Here is a 21048-nt window from a genome sequence, read left to right on the forward strand (position 1 = left end):
TTTTATAATTTCTGGGTCAAGATTCGGCTTTTTCAAGAGAGGCTTTATTACTGCCACTTTTAGTGAGCTTGGTACACATCCGGTGGATAGAGAGCCGTTTATTATGTTCAACATAGGAGGGCCAAGCACAGGAAGCAGCTCTTTCAGTAGTTTAGTTGGAATAGGGTCCAGTATGCAGCTTGAGGGTTTGGAGGCCATGATTATTTTCATCATTGTGTCAAGAGATATAGTACTCAAACACTTTAGTATCTCCCTTGATCCTAAGTCCTTGTTGAGGAAGATGTTGGTTCCTCTCAAGTTCTTGGGTCTGTCCAGAATAGCAATTTTGTCCTTGAATCTTAGGAACTGGACCACTATCGGCCTGGGTCTGTCAGACTCCGGTTTTCCAGACATATGGGCGTGCTCCACCTCAATCTTCCTATGACCAATCTGCAGCTTTTCGGTGATCATTTTTCTCACTTCCTCCTCAGACTCCGTCCAGGTGTCAACCTGGTCTCAGAGCGTTTCGTGTTATGCTGTACGTAAATCTGAGAAACTCAATTTAGTATGATATGTTAAGTTTCGTATAATATGTATTAATTTGTGGATGTCCATCATCCATTTCGTATGATATGTACAAACTATTTTATGTTATACATTTGCAAAACGTATGATATGTTACGAATTCTATCTAGGTGGCTAACATTAGCTTGCTAGGCTAGATGTTAGGGTTAGGGTTCAGGGTTAAGGTTAAGTTTAGGAGTTAGGTTAAAACACGCTAAGGTCGATGCCAGCACCCCCAAGGAAATCTATTAGCATATTACAAAAATCCCCAAACAAATACATCAATTTAAACTAGAGATATCTGTTTTGTGTCTCAATCCACCACATCCATCTATGTAACACTTCTGCATCTGCTTTGAAAGGTGACAGAGCTAGAACGTTGTTTGTCAGACCATGAGACATCCCAAAATCAGTCTTCTCATAAAATCACCTGTAGCGTCCGAACGGTTTGGCCTACAAACTATGACCCCTCTATGGAAAGATGACACTCTCACAAACACAACACATCATCACTACAGACAAGGTGAGTCAGAACCCAACACATCATCACTACAGACAGGGTGAGTCAGAACACAAAGCATCATCACTACAGACAGGGTGAGTCAGAACCCAACACATCATCACTACAGACAGGGTGAGTCAGAACCCAACACATCATCACCACAGACAGGGTGAGTCAGAACCCAACACATCATCACTACAGACAGGGTGAGTCAGAACCCAACACATCATCACTACAGACAGGGTGAGTCAGAACCCAACACATCATCACCACAGACAGGGTGAGTCAGAACCCAACACATCATCACTACAGACAGGGTGAGTCAGAACCCAACACATCATCACTACAGACAGGGTGAGTCAGAACCCAACACATCATCACTACAGACAGGGTGAGTCAGAACCCAACACATCATCACTACAGACAGGGTGAGTCAGAACCCAACACATCATCACTACAGACAGGGTGAGTCAGAACCCAACACATCATCACTACAGACAGGGTGAGTCAGAACCCAACACATCATCACTACAGACAGGGTGAGTCAGAACCCAACACATCATCACTACAGACAGGGTGAGTCAGAACCCAACACATCATCACGACAGACAGGGTGAGTCAGAACCCAACACATCATCACTACAGACAGGGTGAGTCAGAACCCAACACATCATCACTACAGACAGGGTGAGTCAGAACCCAACACATCATCACGACAGACAGGGTGAGTCAGAACCCAACACATTATCACGACAGACAGGGCGAGTCAGAACCCAACACATCATCACTACAGACAGGGTGAGTCAGAACCCAACACATCATCACTACAGACAGGGTGAGTCAGAACCCAACACATCATCACTACAGACAGGGCGAGTCAGAACCCAACACATCATCACTACAGACAGGGTGAGTCAGAACCCAACACATCATCACTACAGACAGGGTGAGTCAGAACCCAACACATCATCACTACAGACAGGGTGAGTCAGAACCCAACACGTCATCACTACAGACAGGGTGAGTCAGAACCCAACACATCATCCATACAGACAGTGTGAGTCAGAACCCAACACATCATCACTACAGACAGGGTGAGTCAGAACCCAACACATCATCACTACAGACAGGGTGAGTCAGAACCCAACACATCATCACTACAGACAGGGTGAGTCAGAACCCAACACATCATCACTACAGACAGGGTGAGTCAGAACACAAAGCATCATCACTACAGACAGGGTGAATCAGAACCCAACACATCATCACTACAGACAGGGTGAGTCAGAACCCAACGCATCATCACTACAGACAGGGTGAGTCAGAACCCAACACATCATCACTACAGACAGGGTGAGTCAGAACCCAACACATCATCACTACAGACAGGGTGAGTCAGAACACAAAGCATCATCACTACAGACAGGGTGAGTCAGAACCCAACACATCATCACGACAGACAGGGTGAGTCAGAACACAAAGCATCATCACTACAGACAGGGTGAGTCAGAACCCAACACATCATCACTACAGACAGGGTGAGGCAGAACCCAACACATCATCACTACAGACAGGGTGAGTCAGAACCCAACACATCATCACTACAGACAGGGTGAGTCAGAACCCAACACATCATCACTACAGACAGGGTGAGTCAGAACCCAACACATCATCACTACAGACAGGGTGAGTCAGAACACAAAGCATCATCACTACAGACAGGGTGAGGCAGAACCCAACACATCATCACTACAGACAGGGTGAGTCAGAACCCAACACATCATCACTACAGACAGGGTGAGTCAGAACCCAACACTACATCACCAACTGGGGTTAGCAGCACAGAGCAGAGGGGCTGGTGGGTAACGGATGTGGGCCTGATTGTGTCCCTTGGGTTTCAGGAACGGGCTATGATGACTCAAACATCACAACCTTAAGGCATGTCATCAACTTACAATATGTCCATAACCTGGGTCAAACTTCTAGGGCTATAAGATGTAACACTGATTGAGCCATTTGGCCGAGCCATTTGGCCAATCCATTATTCCCAGGTCTCCTTCACAGGACAAGACTGTTAGCCTACGGAGTTGAAGGCTAAAAAACTATGCTCATTTGTTTGGTAAGAGATGGTGGGATGATCTTTTAAAGGTGCCCGGTGTCCTATATAGGGCTAGACCAAGGCATGTACACTCCACCACTGCTAGGGTCATTGTCAATGTGGTTCCCTGGACCACAACTCGACCAACAATCACCAACAATCACCAATCAACAATCAAGGTAACTCACCATGTTGACAATATTTTTATCCAGCAAGTATAAGTGAGTAGTGCACCTTTTGGTTTTTCCCCTAACACTACACAACTGGTTCAAATGATCAAAGTTTGATGATTAGTTGATTATTTTAATCAGCTGTGTAGTGCTAGGTCAAAATCCAAAGGGTTCTGAGGACCAAGTTTGGGGAACCCTGCACTACTCACTTATACTTACTGGATAAAAATATTGTCAACATGGTGAGTTACCTTGATGGTGGTGGTGATTGTTGGTGATTGTTGGTCGAGTTGTGGTCCAGGGAACCACATTGACAATGACCCTAGCAGTGGTGGAGTGTACATGCCTTGGTCTAGCCCTATATAGGATGCCGGGGCTCTTCAACGCCCTGGGGCTACAGTATTGTAGGGAGTATTGGAGTTTGTCTGTTTACATTCAACAATATAGGATGACTAGTTTAACATTAATATTAACTTGGCTCTTCAGATTACAGCCCAATGGATATTTTTATATATTGAAAGTATATAAAAAACTATATATAAGTTGTTTTAGTATATTTTAGATGCAAAAAAATATTTACATAATGCGCTCAGCTGCATGGAGGTCAACATAGAACTGGGTTGTTTCTGGCTCCATTTGTAATCCTGTAACCGACCAGGCGGGAGCAGTCTTGGTCTGTGGCTTGTGATTGTGGTTACCATAGTAACCAGCGCAGCGTTTTCATTCACACCCATAGCTACACAGGAACTGTAGACTGGGTCATGTTCATTCACTTGAAAGTAGCTGGGGGAAAATGGTGTTGTGGAGAATGGTAAAGGAGGGGAGTGGACACACAACGGAGTATGAAAGAGAAGAAAATAGTAGAGAAGAGAGAACAGTTGAGACACAGGGGACAGTAGGACTGTACTGAAGACACTATAAGAGACGGCTGCCACTCGGGCCAATGTCATTGACGTCCAGAACAGAGACTGTGATGGTTGCCTTGGAACTGACCATGTGGACGACGGGGTTGCAGGTCACCGCCAATAGACAGGTCTGACTCAAAGAGGGGCAGGACTCCATAACCACATTATAGGTGGTTTTGATGATGCCTATCCCTGGATTCACAGAATCTAGTTCAATCCAGTACAGGCTTAACTGAATGACAACAGAGACAAAATGTAATATGGAATTTGATTGAATAGTTTGGGGAATGGCCTCATCTCTGAGGAATGCTCATCAGAGCCAGATGTGGATGCCAGGTTCCCCTATGCTGGGCAGCTGGCATCGAAAAAAATTATTTGATGAAACATTGAACTTGGTTTTTACTGCTATAGCCCATCGAAACACTTTGAATAACACATTCATAAACAGACAGTCAAAAAATGTATAATAAGGGAAAAGGTCTGAGAGATATAAGAAAAATATTTGTTTTTTTGTTTGGCCATGTTATTTTTAGCACATTTTACCCCATATTTTACAGCCTAGTACTGGTTACCTTTAGACAAATTAGAGCAGAACATTATTCATGTTCCGGAGAGTCTCCCCTTTCGATATTGGTGACATATTAGTTTGTAGCTCCAACGGTTCAGTCTGGACAGTCTGTTTTGTGGAAGACCTCTTTGAAATGAGGACATCCGCGACAGAGAGTTCAGACAAAGCTTGTGGATGTCATAGAGCCAAACAATCGACACTGTCGTGTTCGCAAGAGTCTCCGCTTTCAATATTGGTGACATATTAGTTTGTAGCTCACACTTTTCAGGTTTTAAAGACGATTTCATGACAATTTTCCTGTCCTGATCCTGGAATAGGCGCAAACGTTATATTGGCGGAAAAAGAGGATTGAGCTGCAGCCATTACAAGATAAAGTTATGTCAATCTCTAGCCTTAACACACGGGGAGCTATTCAATATTCAAAATATCGACTCTAGGGGGTGTAATATGCTTACTGTGACGAGCCATTCAGACCAGCCATCCTGATTGAACTTTTGCAAACTACATGACCCTGAGAATCAACACTCAATGGAAAGTATGGATCAAATTACAACTGGATGTGATGTTGTTGACCCTGCATGATGTGTTCTTAACGTTGATATTCTGTACTGTTATAGAGTGGCCATATTGCACAGGGTTAAATGATTAATAAAAAGGAGGGATAGGACATGCTTAGCTTATTTCACTCAGTAACATCACGTGTGGACAGAAGTACGGTTCTCACTCTGGTTGATGGTAAAGCCGTAAGGTGTAGTTGGAAGGACTATGTAGTCATATGTCAGCACAGACATTTGACACAGCATGGACACTTGTGACCAAAGCGAATGGCCCACTATTCTCCTAGATAGAAACGGACTGGGATCGCTTCCTAGAAGGAAAGAAGATGGGGAAATCGGGAGGGAGCAATGGAATGAGAGATTATTTGGGGTGGCATGTAGCCTAGTGGTTAGAGCGTTGGACTAGTAACCGAAAGGTTGCAAGATCAAATCCCCGAGCTGACAAGGTTAACATTTGTTGTTCTGGCCCTGAACAAGGCAGTTAACACACTGTTCCCTGGTAGGCTGTCATTGACTTGCCTAGTTAAATAAAGGTAAAATAAAATTATGAGAGATTGCCATGACTATGCAGGCACTTTGCCTCCATTTCCCTGATATCAACTGTATGCAGTATGTTGTATTCACAACTATCACTAGATTAGTGAAAGACAAATGAACACTTGCTCTCTCCCAGATATGGTTCCTGCAGAAACACAAAGGGTCCAAACACAGGGCCCTGTGGCATTAACAGTCAGACAACAGGTTTGTTTGAGCTATGACAGAGACAATTGGTCTAACCCAACCTCAGGTTTTGTATTGGATTTACTGTACTGTAAAAGCATCAGTAACCAGGAAAATGTAGCTCAGTTGCAGTGAGAAACCACATTTGGAAACTGACTTTCCTTCATTTCAAAATGACAATGTTTATCAACACTGAAGTGTAGAATGAAAGAAAACACATCCCGACACGCCTCCATCCCCAGCAGACAAACAGAGATCTTTCCACTGGCTGTCTTGACTGTCCTGCCTAGGCAGTGATAAGCCAACACAGCCTCTATGAGTAAAGCCCTGTCTTATCAGAACAGTCTCTTAAAAATGTCTGGGATTTGTGAATCTTTTCTCTTAACTCACTGGGCCTCTCTCCTAATCCTTCTGTCCCTGTTCACCTAAAGCACAGGCAGATGAAAAGTACCAAGTGAAGGCTGTTGTAAAGTCAATTGAACTTACAGCCACGTAGGGTTGCAAAGCTACCTTTAGCAAATTTACCGGAATCGTTGGTAATTTAGTTAATCTATGGTAATTTATATTTGAATAAGGTAACAAAAATATGTATTCATATACAGTATTCCTTTTTATATCTGTGTCCATATTGTCCATTCGTTTCTTGTGCATAGACCATATGGTTCAAGAGAAAATGATAATAAAAAAGCATCTAACCAACATGGCTTTATTTTCATTGAACTGCAAATCTTCCAACTATTGACTTTTTTCACAACTGCCACCAGTTTGGCGCTACAAATTTTACAACATAGACATTGACACAGTAAAATAAATGTGTGTCAAAAAATATATAAAGGATATTTCATGCTTAAACCCTCAAATTAAACACTAATGGTATTCATTAAGTTGATGGGATATATTTTGGATAAAGTTACAGTTTTGTCATTGCAATGTTCATTATTTTTAAATCATCTTATTTGATTATTTTATACACTGCTCAAAAAAATAAAGGGAACACTTAAACAACACAGTGTAACTCCAAGTCAATCACACTTCTGTGAAATCAAACTGTCCACTTAGGAAGCAACACTGATTGACAATACATTTCACATGCTGTTGTGCAAATGGAATAGACAACAGGTGGAAATTATAGGCAATTAGCAAGACACCCCCAATAAAGGACTGGTTCTGCAGGTGGGGACCACAGACCACTTCTCAGTTCCTATGCTTCCTGGCTGATGTTTTGGTCACTTTTGAATGCTGGCGGTGCTTTCACTCTAGTGGTAGCATGAGACGGAGTCTACAACCCACACAAGTGGCTCAGGTAGTGCAGCTCATCCAGGATGGCACATCTATGCGAACTGTGGCAAGAAGGTTTGCTGTGTCTGTCAGCGTAGTGTCCAGAGCATGGAGGCGCTACCAGGAGACAGGCCAGTACATCAGGAGACGTGGAGGAGGCCGTAGGAGGGCAACAACCCAGCAGCAGGACCGCTACCTCCGCCTTTGTGCAAAGAGGAGCAGGAGAAGCACTGCCAGAGCTCTGCAAAATGACCTCCAGCAGGCCACACATGTGCATGTGTCTGCTCAAACGGTCAGAAACAGACTCCATGAGGGTGGTATGAGGGCCTGACGTCCACAGGTGGGAGTTGTGCTTACAGCCCAACACCGTGAAGGACGTTTGGCATTTGCCAGAGAACACCAAGATTGGCAAATTCGACACTGGCGCCCTGTGCTCTTCACAGATGAAAGCAGGTTCACACTGAGCACGTGACAGACGTGACAGAGTCTGGAGAGGGACAGAGGGACAGATATAATTACAGACCCTGTGGTTGTAAAGAGTACACTAATTATCGGGAAGCAAGTACAGGGAGTGAATTTAATAAATAAACAAGCATGGAACAAAACAAGAAACATGAGTAGCGTACAGACATGAAACATTTAAACAGAGTCAATAACACCTGAGGAATGAACCCAAAGGAGTGACAGATATAGGGGAGGTAATCAGGAAGGTGATGGAGTCCAGGTGAGTCTCATGAGGCGCAGGTGCGTGTAATGATGGTGGCAGGTGTGAGTAATGATGACACAACTGGCGGCGTCGAGCGGGAGTAAACTTGACAGTGGTAATCTGAAGTAACCAAAAAGGCAACTACATGTCATCTGACAAAATCCCCCTTCCCAAAACGTAAAAGTTACCAAAATTCTGTTAGTTTACTGGAACTTTGAAAGTTTCCAGTAATACTCTATACCCTCCCTTCACAACCCTACGACCATGTTAGCACACTGCAGCAGCAGCCTAAAATTATTCAGCACTATGGATAGCTCTTAACCACTGCAATGTTCATTCAATGCTCCAAAGAGCTTAGCAGTGCTTTGTGTTTCTTTCTTTGAAGACACTGTGGTGAACAGTGAGTGGTTGTTGTTGGCAACCATTTCAGTCAGGCAGGCAGTCATTCAGGGAGTCATTCAGGAAGTCAGTAAGGCAGACAGTTGTTCAGGCAGTCAGTCGTTCACGCAGTCAGTCAGGCAATCAGTCAGGCAGTCAGTCTGGCAGGCAGTTGTTCAGGCAGTCAGGCTGTCACGCCTGCTCCCTCTCTGGCGCTCAAGGGCACCAGGCTGCCCATCATTACGCACACCTGTCACCATAATTACGTGCATCAGAGCTCATTGGACTCACCTGGACTCCTTCACTTTGTTGATTGCCCCTTCTATATTTGTCTGTTCCTCAGTTTGTTCCCTGTGTCAGCATTATTGTTGTTGTGTTTTCCCCTTTCCAGACGCTGCCCTTGTTTGTTTCTTGACCTTTGTTTATTAAATGTTCACTCCCTGTACTTGCTTCTCGTCTCCCAGTACCTGTCCTCACACAGTCAGTCAGTCAGGCAGTCAGTCAGGCAGGCAGAGAGCAAGGAAATACAGTACAGTGGATGACAAATAAATACAAGAGAGAGATTTTTGATTTTCTCTTTATTATTTTTCCTGATTGGAAAGAAATCGCAGGGTCAATATTTTCATTAATCACATTACATGACATGATGCACCAAAATGTTACTCTATCTGTTTACAGGAATACACTGAATAGAACACAAGGTTTCACAATGGATACACAACTGACGTTTCGCCCATTGCACTTACAACAGTGAATGACTTGAGTTAGACTTTTTCTGGATTTTTTTGTTGTTGCATTTTCAATTAGCTTTTTCCTCTTATTTCAATCTCTTTTTAAAAAACGGATAATTTCTCATCAACTTTGAAACCTCCCGATAGAATTATCATAGAATGCCTGGATAAACTTTTACCATGGAGGTATTTCTCCTTGTTTTACAAACACAATATGTATAGAAACTCTACACAGACCGAATATGTATCTGAATACAAGTTTATTCCAATGTTGCCAAAAGTCAATACGAGCCAGCCAGATACACTATGCATATTTCATCATTATATTCATAATCATGATATTTAATCATAATAAATATTATTTTATACACAAAAGCACAAAAGTTGGCAGCAAGTACGGTGTGGGAATGCACAAGACGACCGTACTATGAACTCAAACGCTGTACAGAAGAATCCATCTGTATTTACAGTGAGAATGTGTGTTTGTGTGTCTGTCTGTCTGTCCATTTGGACGGCTACAGTCAGTGAAGGCTGTCTGGTCTCATGCTTCTCTTATTGACCACAATGTCTCCATAAAGATGGTGAGCATGCAGCTATCTATACCAAGGTCCCTCTTTGGATTCACCCTGCAGACTCTCATTTATATTATTACCGTGAGATAACACATTTGTTTTACCTCTCCTTGAAATCTATAACACATATCCCATTGGTGTCATATTTCTGTCTTTACATACCAGTCAGACTTGTGCTTTAATTATAACATGCCCGGATTGGATGAATGATTGACTTGGGCTCAGCAGAATGTTGAGTTTCTCTGACCTGATTGACAGTACTGTGGTACCCTCTAGACTAGCCTTGGATATGGAAGGTTCAGTGGTCCACTGATTGAGTTCTAAAGTTTGCGACGAGTTCCAGACTGTTCATTTAAGGGCGAATCCTAACTTCAACTTAAAATGCAATGCATGACTAAGTGGAGATTAGGATTTCTCCCATTTGTTCCTCCAACTACTAATGATACCTTGATATGTTGTTCTTTGTATGCAACTTTTAGTGGCTTCAAAGCACATCAAGTTGTTTCCCTCATCATCTATTACTACATGATGCCATTCCTAATGCAGTGAGATATAAGGAACCATTCTATTTGTTGGACAGTGATCAACCAATCAGATACCTGAAATGAATCCTCCACCCTTCAGGTTATACACTGACTGCCGATGCACACACTGACTGACATTTTACAATGAGAATTTCTGACCAACCGCATCACAGGTTTGTATAGCAGCACGGACTGGACAGCTGAACACGCCATGGCACAGTTGGGCCCTGGTCAAGCCACACACACCAGGACTGAATGAGAGCATACAAACAGCCAGACAAAGCTAAGCAAATCATGCTTCAAGCAATAAGATGGTGGACATTCATGACTGACAGTCTACACAGTCAACCCTTTGGCAACAAGTCCCCCCATATGGGGAGTAATGGGGTACTATAAAACATGCCACAAAAATAAAAGTCTAGATTCAATAGTTAAATATTCAGATCCATAAATACAATTAGCGAAGTACAAATATGTTCATAACTGTTTTTGATGTCTTTCAGTTCACAATTTTGTTGGATTCTAGTGAGTAACATTGGTCATTATGGTATTAAACTTTTTTTTTTGTCTGTTCCAGTTTCAAAATGAATCATTGCATAGAACATTTGAAATGATGATTGCTTCCAGCTACTCCTACATGTGTGTGTGTTTGCTTGATTGCATTTATGTCTCTGTATGAGTAAGTGTAAACAGAGATTCAGGTGTGTATGTGTAGTTATGCAACTCTCTCTGACATATTGCTGATGTTTATCAACATGTTTCAGATATTCCCATCCATGAATTTAAACAACATTAACACCATTGTGCTGTAAATCATGTTATGCATGCGATTGCTTTTCAAAATCAACCAGCAAATTAAAATGTAAGATAATAAATAAGAAAACAATAGACCATAAAATATAAATAGATTTACCAAACAAAAACATAAAACATAAAAACAGAAGTCACATGAATATAAATTAATAAAAACACAAATTAATCATTTACATTATCAGTGTTCTCGATAGATTTATGTACATACAATAGTATACAGTTGTGCAAAACGAAATTAAGAAAGGTATGATATGGACGTTTCAAAACATATGAGGTATACAAGTAAAAAATATGTACCGAATAAGGCTCTTCTTTTCAGAAAAATATCAGGCAAAAATGATAAGAAATTAAACCAGATGAAAATACTTTTTATATATATAAAAAAAATCCCAAAGTGCTCTGGGATTGACAAGTGATGGCTAAAAGACAGCCATGGTTACGCTTGCTTGCGTTCCATCTGGTCCTCTCTCCTGTGTGGATCTCACACAGTATTGGTGGCCACACCGGTAGCTTCTCCTCTCTTTATCCTACTCGTCTGGTGAACCCTCTTCTGGACGTAGTGGTGAAAAAGTGTTAAGAAGATATGGGTTTCTTTATTATTATTGTGCGTGCATTCCAGTGTCCACATGTACATGTTGCATTCTGTAGACATATCACAACATGTGGAGGAGAAATAAAAACACATTCAAAGAAACAGTCATCGTTCCCTGGAATGTAGAGATCATAGAAACCAAGCATTCAAGGGGTTCATAACCAGGGCATTGTTTGTTTGTTTGTCTGTCGCCGTTTGTTTGTCTTGGCTTCTCCAGTGTAGTAGTTAGTGTCATAGTTGGCAAAGAGGTCTCTTTGGTACTAGTAAAATCTATGAGCTGTGTATCCATCTCCCTCCTCCATTGTGTTATAATGGTGATATTGTTATAAGGCCCTCTGACCACAAAAGTGTGGAGTCATGAATGATTCTGGTCAGATGTGGACTCCTCAGAGTCTGCATTACAAATGCCACCCTATTCCCTATATAGTGCACTACTTTTGACCAGAAGTGACATTTCCTTCTACAATGGCTCCCATCTGGCCTTGTCTTAGAATCACAGAACCACAGCGAGTGATGGGAGAACTCTGATGAATCTGTGTGCTCTCCAAGATGACAGAGATTCAGGTGAAGCAGCAGCATCCTCCGTTGTTGTCCTTCTGAGCTGAGCGATGCGGAAGCCAAGCCTACGGTGTGTAGGCTCCCTGTTCTGTTCCTGGATCAGGTGTTATTTCTCTCAGTAAGCAGAGAGACAAACAGGGAGGTGAGACAGACAGGATTATATCTTCCTTCTCTCTTTGCTCTCTGTCTCATTCACTCTCCTACGGGAGCTGTGAGGTAGGCTCTCGTTGGCATTCTGCTGGTGCATCTGAAAACACGAAGTCAAACTTTAGTGTCTCTCACATAGAGATCATTTCTACTGAATTTTGGGAAAACCTGGGGATTTTGGGAAAGTTACCAGAATTCTAAAACCCTACGAGATCAATATACACTGAATTTATACGGAATGTGTTGCATTAGGATCCAATATGTCACAGACATTTGAATAATATGACAAACAGGGAAAATACAGTACACAGAGACAGACTGTAAAATGTGTGCATTATTGTCTCATATTTAGTGCTGAAAGATTTCAGGACATAATTTCAACTACAGGGGGAAGAGGAGAGCTGTACTACTGTACTGCTTGAAGGATAACTACCTACATGTGCACACACACCTACACACAGAGACACAAGGACACACAATTCCATTCTCATTCCTTACACATCTCTCTCCTTACACACAGAGAGAGAAGGAGAAAGAGACAGGGATAGAGAGAGAAATAGAAAGAGAGACTGATAAAAAAAGAAAGAGATATTGAGAGAGAGAGAGAGAGAGAGAGAGAGAGAGAGAGAGAGAGAGAGAAAATAACCACAGCCAGAGATGATGCACCTTGGAGGGTTACCCAGTGGCCAACACCCTAGTGCCAGACTAATTACCATGGGAACCAATCCCACACCCTTATCCCAGTGAATTCTGTGAAAATTCTCTATAATAATACATGTTTTCTTCAACAAAGTAATATTGATATGAGATCAATGTAGTACAGCATCTACACTTTGAAAGCTCTGCGTTTTAAAATAGGGCTATAAATACAATCTCTGCAATACGACTGATTAGAAAGGTTTGATTGTACTGTCGCTAATTTACTGAGTTTTGCTCGTCACCTTCCCATCACAGACTAGCAACACTATACCTCCTGTGACTGTATAGTAATAGGTCACATCCACCACGAGCCGACACCTCATTAAAACAGACCACATCCCCTATCTAAGACCTCACAACAGTGACGGCCACGGTGAGTGCTTCCAGTTCCATTACTCCCCCTACATGTCACTATGTCCCAAGCCCCTCCACCAGGGCGGTGGCAGCCAATCAGAGCCCTGCTGGGATTGTCAGTAATCCTCAGGGCTGAGTAGGTTTACCTGTTGGTCAGAGAGGCACTGAGAAGGTTTTATCTCTAGATCCCTGCACTGGATCACTGGATCTCTCACCCCTACCACACACACCCCCTTCACACACACACCCCCTTCACACACACACTAGAGATGTGAGGAACCCGGCGTCATGGCCTATGATATCAAACCAAGAGTCAACCCAACCTAGGCAGACCCTATAATAACTACACTAGCACAATGACAGACACAGTAGTGGTCATAGGGAGAAAGCAGGGCCCAAATAGCATCATGTGATAGTCATGTGTTTTAAATGGGGTCCCAATAAAAATGCATTCAAATCTGTTGTGTTTAAAAAACAATTTTACTGTGCTGCTTTCTGTGTTAGCCCATTCTACAATGTAACGAGGGATTTTTTATAGTGTAATGAGTCATCATTCTGTGGGCCCCAGTTTGTATGTGTGTGTGTGTGTGTGTGTGTGTGTGCGTGTGTCTGTGTGTGCGGGTGCATGAAAGGACAGTAATGCCATGGTTAGTCTGCTTATCCATAGGCACATTTAAAAAAATGTTTTTTTACCCCTTTTATCTCCCCAATTTCGTGGTATCCAATTGGTAGTTACAGTCTTGTCTCATCGCTGCAACTCCCGTACGGACTCGGGAGAGGCGAAGGTCCAGAGCCATGCGTCCTCTGAAACACAACCCAACCTAGCCGCACTGCTTCTTGACACAACGCACATCCAACCCGGAAGCCAGCCGCACCAATGTGTCGGAGGAAACACCGTACACCTGGCGACCTGGTCAGCGTGCACTGCGCCCGTCCCGCCAGAGGAGTCGCTAGTGCGCAACGAGACAAGGATATCCCTGCCGGCCAAACCCTCCCTAACCCGGACGACGCTGGGCCAATTGTGCGTCGCCCCATGGACCTCCCGGTCGCGGCCGGCTGCGATAGAGCCTGGGCTCGAACCCAGAATCTCTGGTGGCACAGCTAGCACTGCGATGCAGTGCCTTAGACCACCACGCCACCCGGGAGGTCCTTCATTGGCTAATTAATAGTGCTCTGTGCCTGACCCAGTATAATGGACGTGTGTGTGGAGGAGTGAAAGGGTACACTTCCTGGTCCACTAACCTGGACTAACCTCTGGGCACTAACCTGGACTAACCTCTGGGCACTAACCTGGACTAACCTCTGGGCACTAACCTGGACTAACCTGTGACCTTTAACCTGGACTAACCTCTGGGCTCTATCCTCTAACCTCTGACCTCTATCCTTTGACCTCTAACCTGGGCTCTAACCTCCGACCACTCCAACAGTGGGAGAACATGGACACAGTCATTTCTGTTTATCTGACTTGACACAGCAGAGAACCAAATCAATGTAAAAGTGCTATTAAAGAGAGAAAAAAAATGAAAAATGCCCCAGGCAGATCAGACAGAATATACAATCACAGTCCTTAATGAGTCATCAGTTCACTCATGCTTCAGACATGGATCTATGTTAATCTATGCAAATATCCAGCTGATACAACACTTCATCCATTCATCCACCGCAGTGTGGGGCCCAAATGGCACCCTATTCCCTACCTAGCGCACCATTTAGGGAACAGGGTGCCATTGAAGATGCAACCTCTGTATCCTTAACTGCATTAAACTTAACCTTAACTATTGATGATAGTATTAATACTTTGAGTGGTGAGTATTTAACTTCGAAAATGATGAAAGCAATTTAAATATTTAATCTACACTCATATACATCATGAAAATATGAAGAGTACAAGGGAAGACATTTCTTTGTGGAGTGAAGTGCAGATTATCACAAATATGGTCAACATTTTTCTCCAAAGACAAGACACACCACCCCAATGTGTAAAGACATGTATTTATTTCATGAGATACTCACTGATGCTCTCAGATACCCACCTCCTCCTTCTCCGCTTCGTTGTGATAGCGAAATGTATAAAATGCCGAAAACAGTTTCATAGATTTTACTAGTACCAAGCCTCCAATCCCCCTCCATCGCAACTCCTCATACCCTGCAAGACAAACACAAGCTTTCCCTCACACCTGGGACTTCCACAACACACAAACAAACAAAGTGGCAACTACTTAAACCTTACATCTATGAAAAATCACCAAGAAATCCATTGCATTTACCCTCCTTTCTTCCGTTCACCAAAATGAAGTGAACTTCTTCCCGAGGCCAGAAATAGCTGTGTAAAAAAGATAGAGAATAGATGGGGTGAGAGGGAAAAAATATTTAGTACAGTATAGAAAGTTAGTACATTAGTCCTTTTCACAGAATATTCTGTAGAAGGGGTGTATATAAAATAAAGGGTCCATTTTGTATTATGTTCAATCACTAAGAAAGAACATCAACGACTGAGGACACACACACCATACAGAAGAAAAGTAATTGTTAAACAGTAATTCCTTCCACATCAGACTCTGTAAGCATCCCAAATGGCACCCTATTCCCTATATGGTGCACTTCTTTTGACCAGGATCCATAGGTAGTGCCCTATATGGGAATAGGGTGCCATTTGGGATGCTCCAGTGTTCAGGTTCTCAGGGCTTTACCATCTCCCAGTTTCCCCGCCTGTTCAGCTGCCCCTCCCGCCCCTCCCAGGATATTGGTGAGAACATTGACGCCCTCCGCTGGGGGCTGGCCTGCCGCTGCACTGCCGATCCCACCAGGCCTGCTACCTATCCCTCCAGGGGGGGTTGCTTTAGAGCCTGCAGAGGAACAACAACCGCACTGTCAGATGGCACTGTTTGGGTAGTATATACTATTCTGTTTGGGTAGTATATACTTTTCTGTTTGGGTAGTATGTCATGTCTGTTTGTGTAGCATGCCATTCTCTGTTTGGGTAGCATGTCATTCTCTGTTTGGGTAGCATGTCATTCTCTGTTTGGGTAGCATGCCATTCTCTGTTTGGGTAGCATGCCATTCTCTGTTTGGGTAGCATGCCATTCTCTGTTTGGGTAGCATGCCATTCTCTGTTTGGGTAGCATGTCATTCTCTGTTTGGGTAGCATGTCATTCTCTGTTTGGGTAGCATGTCATTCTCTGTTTGGGTAGCATGTCATTCTCTGTTTGGGTAGCATGTCATTCTCTGTTTGGGTAGCATGTCATTCTCTTTGGGTAGCATGTCATTCTCTGTTTGGGTAGCATGTCATTCTCTTTGGGTAGCATGTCATTCTCTTTGGGTAGCATGTCATTCTCTTTGCATGGCATTTCATTCTCTGTTTGGGTTTGAGAGAGTCTAAAGACAGTAATGTATTAATGCAGTGTTAGACTGCGAGAGAGGTGTCAGTCTTACCGATGCCTGTGAGGGGTGGTGTAGCTGTCTTGGGTGGCTGTGCTGCTACTGCTGCCCCCCCAATCGTTGCTGCAGGTTTCATCCCCCCAATAGCTGCTGCAGGTGTGGCAAAAGTCATCTGTTGCAGAACAGAAAGAGTGGGGAACAAAATTGTTACTGTCCAGCTGTTCACCAAGAAGTGAAAAATAAGAGGGGAAAATTACATAGGCCCAGTAATTTCATGAGTATTGCCAGGATGCAAAATTTCATTTATCATGAAATTCCAAACCCATCTCAGGTGTACTCACGGCTGTGGTTGTTGGCTGGCCTGCGGTAGGTCCAGCTGGCTGCCGGCCTTGTGCCGGAGTCTGGCCAGGTTTAGCCTGCTGTTGTGCCGGCCCTGGTCCTGCCATGGGTCCTGCCATGGGTCCTGGCCCTGCAGTGACTGGAGTGGCCTGAGGGCCCCCGGCTATGATCTGGGAAGGCTGGCTCTGCTGTGGAGGCTGCTGCTGCTGCTGGGTTCGTTGCTGCTGCTGGCCAGGTTGCTGGGCCGGTTGGCCCCCGTCTGGCCCCTGGGACCCAGGCTGTCTGCCTGAAAGGGGCTGTTGCTGCTGCCCGCCTGGACCCCCCTGGGGCTGTTGTTGCTGCCCGCCTGGACCCCCCTGGGGCTGTTGCCCCAGACCCTGCTTGGCCACTGCAGAAGGAACCCCTTCCTGTCTCCTGGAGGACGAGCCTGGCAGCTTCTGACCCCTGCCACTGGTGCCCTCACGGTGGTGGCCGGAGGCCGGGTCACGAGAGGAGTAGTCTCCAGAGTCCCGGTAACCATCCCGGGAGGAGCGGGGTTCCGAGCCTCCCCTCTTCTGGGTGGAGGAGGATCCACGGCCCTCAGAGCGGGCGGATTGGTCTTTGGGGTGTGTTCTGGAGGAGCGGCTGGACGTCCGAGGCTCCTCACCGGAGTGGCGGGAAGAGGAGTGCCTCCCCGAGCTGCCGCCGCTGCTGCCAAGGTGACCGCGGTGGTCGCGGGATGATGAGGTGGACGAGGGGTGGCGAGGTTGGTTGTTGTACTCGTCCTGAGGCCACAGGTCGTGCTCTTCGGGAGGCTCATCATAGTCATGGTAGGTGTGCTTCACGTTGGCGCTGGTCTGTTGTCTACCAGTGGAGATGTGCCCTGCGCTCCCATGGTGTCTGGAGCGGTTGGAGCGAGCCTCCCTTGGCTTCTCAAACCAGTCCGTCTCCTCCTGACCCAGATGATAGGCTTTTTGAACAACAAATATTATCATCAGTCAGTTTACTTTTGTTTTATAATGTGTAGAGAGGAAAAGAGGAGAGAGAGACATACAGTCTGAACTGAAGCCATGCAGACGACAGACAAAAAATGGGCCCAAAGTCTCAAAAACATGGAAAGTCTTTCAAAGTCAAACAAAAAACAGCAAAATCACAAAAAATAAAAATGTTTCAGCATGCAAAACGAAAAAAAGAAAACAAGCATATGAGGTTTCATGCATTGGGCACAACATTCACAGTATCACAACAGAAGAAACCATCATGCTACTCTGAAGAATCTTCGCATGCAGACTCTTTCCAGCAGACAGAGGAGGTCAGGCAGTTAGTGGCATTCAGCACCAGTTACCTTCACTGTCCGACACAGCAGCGTGCTGATCGTCTACGAGATACGGGTCATCTGGCTTGTACACGTGGCTCCTGGGCAGGTCCTTCATGTGGTGGTCCTGGACATCCGGCAGGGAGTGGCTGGAGCCGTACTGGTTCCTCACGTCATGGGGGTCCACTGGTACCCCTGTGCCACCTCGTCCGACCCCCACAGGCTTCCCAACGGGGCTGAGGGGGCTCTCCTCCTCTGAGTTATGGGTGCGCAGTCCAGGCCGTCCGCCACCGCCTCTCTGAGACCGCTCCATGGCTTCCCTCTCGTAGGACTTGGTCCTGGTGGAGTCCCTGGAGGAGATCTTGTCCATGCCGTAGCCAGTAGACCGGGACCACCCCGAGCCGTACATCCGGTCCTCCTCTTCCAGTGCTTCCCGGCTTCCCGGGTGGCCACCATAGTACTTCCGCTGGTCGTAGCCGCTCTTCTTCACCCCGGACCGAGACACCACCGTGCAGCTGCCGCCGGTGGAGGTGGTCATGGTATAAGAGGCCAGGTCTGACTCCACGTCCCGCGCCTCCTCGATGGGGGAGAACTTGGAGATCTTCTGCTCCATGCCCTGCTTTCTGTGCTTGCTGCGCTTACTGGAGGAGACAACGGCGGGAGCCAGGTTCTTGGATGGGTGTTTCTGGGTCCCCGGGCCCCCTGGGCGTGTTGTGCTGGGAAGTTTATTATAGTCATCATAGTAATAAGAAGATCCCCCACCACCTACAGTGGTGCTGATCCGGGGGTCCACAGAGCCCTGCTGGTGGTAGCCTGTTGTGCCTGCAGACATGTACGGGTCCACAGGCTCATTGCCGTAGCCAGTTTGGCGCACAGGGCCATTCTCACCATAGCGTCCTGCAACAGGATGTCCCAGAACGTCAACAGACGAGCATGTGTTCTCTTTGGTCAGCTCGCTGATGTCGTCGATCATGACGTAGTTCCTGGGGATGTTCTGCTCCAGGTTTGCGGTGTAGAGGCCGTCTGCAGCGTAGGCCGATGTGGGGCTGTCCACACCGTGGGTCAGGACTGGCTCCGGGGGGCGGTACTGCCCATAGGCATTGGGCATGGTGTTGGAGGTATAGACTGAGCCAAAGCCGGTGTCTGGAGCTGATGTGGCCACCGACACGGCAGAGTTACTGATCACCTCGTAGTTGGTGGGCACCTTCTGTTCCAGGTCAGCCAGGGAGGTCTGATGAGGCCTCTGGTGGACCGTGAGGATCTCAGCCTGTGGCTGGAAGGACATGCCCTGGCCAGAATATGGGCTCTGGCCTTGGTAGGGGAGGTTCTGGCCCGGGATAGAGGGGTTGGGAGGCTGGAAACCCTGGTGGCCATGCTGCTGCATGCCCAGGTCTGTCGGGTAGGAAGGCTGGCCGTAGCCCCCGTGGGCTGGGTAGCTTGGCTGGGTCTGGTAGCCTGGGCCTTGGGGTGGGTGGGGCTGGAAGGTGCCTGGCTGGGGCTGGGAGGCTGTAGGGTATTGAGGGGGCTGGAAACCGATCTGTTGGTAAGCAGCGGTTGGCTGCTGTGTGGGCGTGGGCTGGCTCTGTGGGTACTGATAGGCCATGTAGGAGGAGGTGGGCGGGTACTGGGAGGCTGGGCCGAGGTCGTTGGGGAACTGGCTCAGCGGCGCCGTGCTGGGCCTCGTCAGCAGACCATTACCGTCGAACGTTCCCGTGGCCGCCACCATCCTTAGGTTATTGAGCTCGGTGTCTGACATGTAGTCGCGGGCATCACCCATGCAGCGCATGTAGGCCAGCTCCCTCCTCTCCCTCTCCTTCACCAGGGTCTCCTTGCGCTGATGGATGCCCAGTTCCAGGTACCGCAGCTTGGCGTCAATCTCCTTCTCCTCCTCCTCTAGCTCCTGCTGCTGCTTGCGGAGCTTGGTGGACTCCTGCTCCACGGCCTTCAGCTCGCTCAGCAGGCCGGCCTTGGTGACCCCCTGGGCAGGCCTGGGCAGCACCCTCTGGGGCTGCATCCCCGGAGAGCTGCTGTACATGTGGGACATGGCTGGGGTGACGATGGGGAGAGGGCTCTCCTCTGGAGGCGGGCTGGGCAGGGTCCTCTTCACCTTTCTCATCAGAGAGTTCTGCTGCTGCTGCAGGGTGGCCATCTGGAGAGAGAGGCAGAGAAACACCATCAGGATAACACTCACATAACATTGAACAGAATGCCTGCATGGAAATCAGACTAACTGCACTAAAGAAGATTCTAGTCCAGTCCCCTATTCTAATCATTATACCTTGATTCCCCTATTCTAATCATTATACTTTGATACTTTAATTTCTATAGCTTAATTCAGAAAATGGCAATGTTATAGACTAATTTAGCATCAATGTAGCCCTTTCCTGCAATAAAATGACCTAGTGGCCTCATGCGTGGAATGTTATTAATATTTGTCATAATTTCATAATTAATAAACATTATTTTTAAAAACAGTTTGTTATATTTCAGTCTGCTGTGATGTATATAAAGTGTCATTTTGGGATGTAAACTCAAAATGGAATACATTTCTCTATATCTGACATGGTACAGATGTCTTCTTTACTTTAAGCCTATTACCATGTGTGAGGTGTATACTTTCGC

General features: G+C 45.8%; 1 protein-coding gene across 1 annotated transcript in view; it reads right to left on the minus strand.

Moving 5' to 3' along the window:
• Positions 1-15393: 15393 nt before the first annotated feature.
• The window catches only part of LOC106583441 (protein bassoon-like), a 183761-nt gene continuing 178106 nt past the window's right edge, over positions 15394-21048 (minus strand). The window contains 6 exon segments of the mRNA XM_014167602.2: positions 15394-15561; positions 15683-15738; positions 16106-16261; positions 16848-16965; positions 17135-18081; positions 18457-20575. Of these exon segments, the coding sequence (XP_014023077.2) occupies positions 15698-15738; positions 16106-16261; positions 16848-16965; positions 17135-18081; positions 18457-20575 (3381 nt within the window). The 3' untranslated portion in view covers positions 15394-15561; positions 15683-15697.

The sequence above is a fragment of the Salmo salar genome, chromosome ssa22, assembly GCF_905237065.1.
Source record: "Salmo salar chromosome ssa22, Ssal_v3.1, whole genome shotgun sequence".
NCBI lineage: Eukaryota > Metazoa > Chordata > Actinopteri > Salmoniformes > Salmonidae > Salmo > Salmo salar.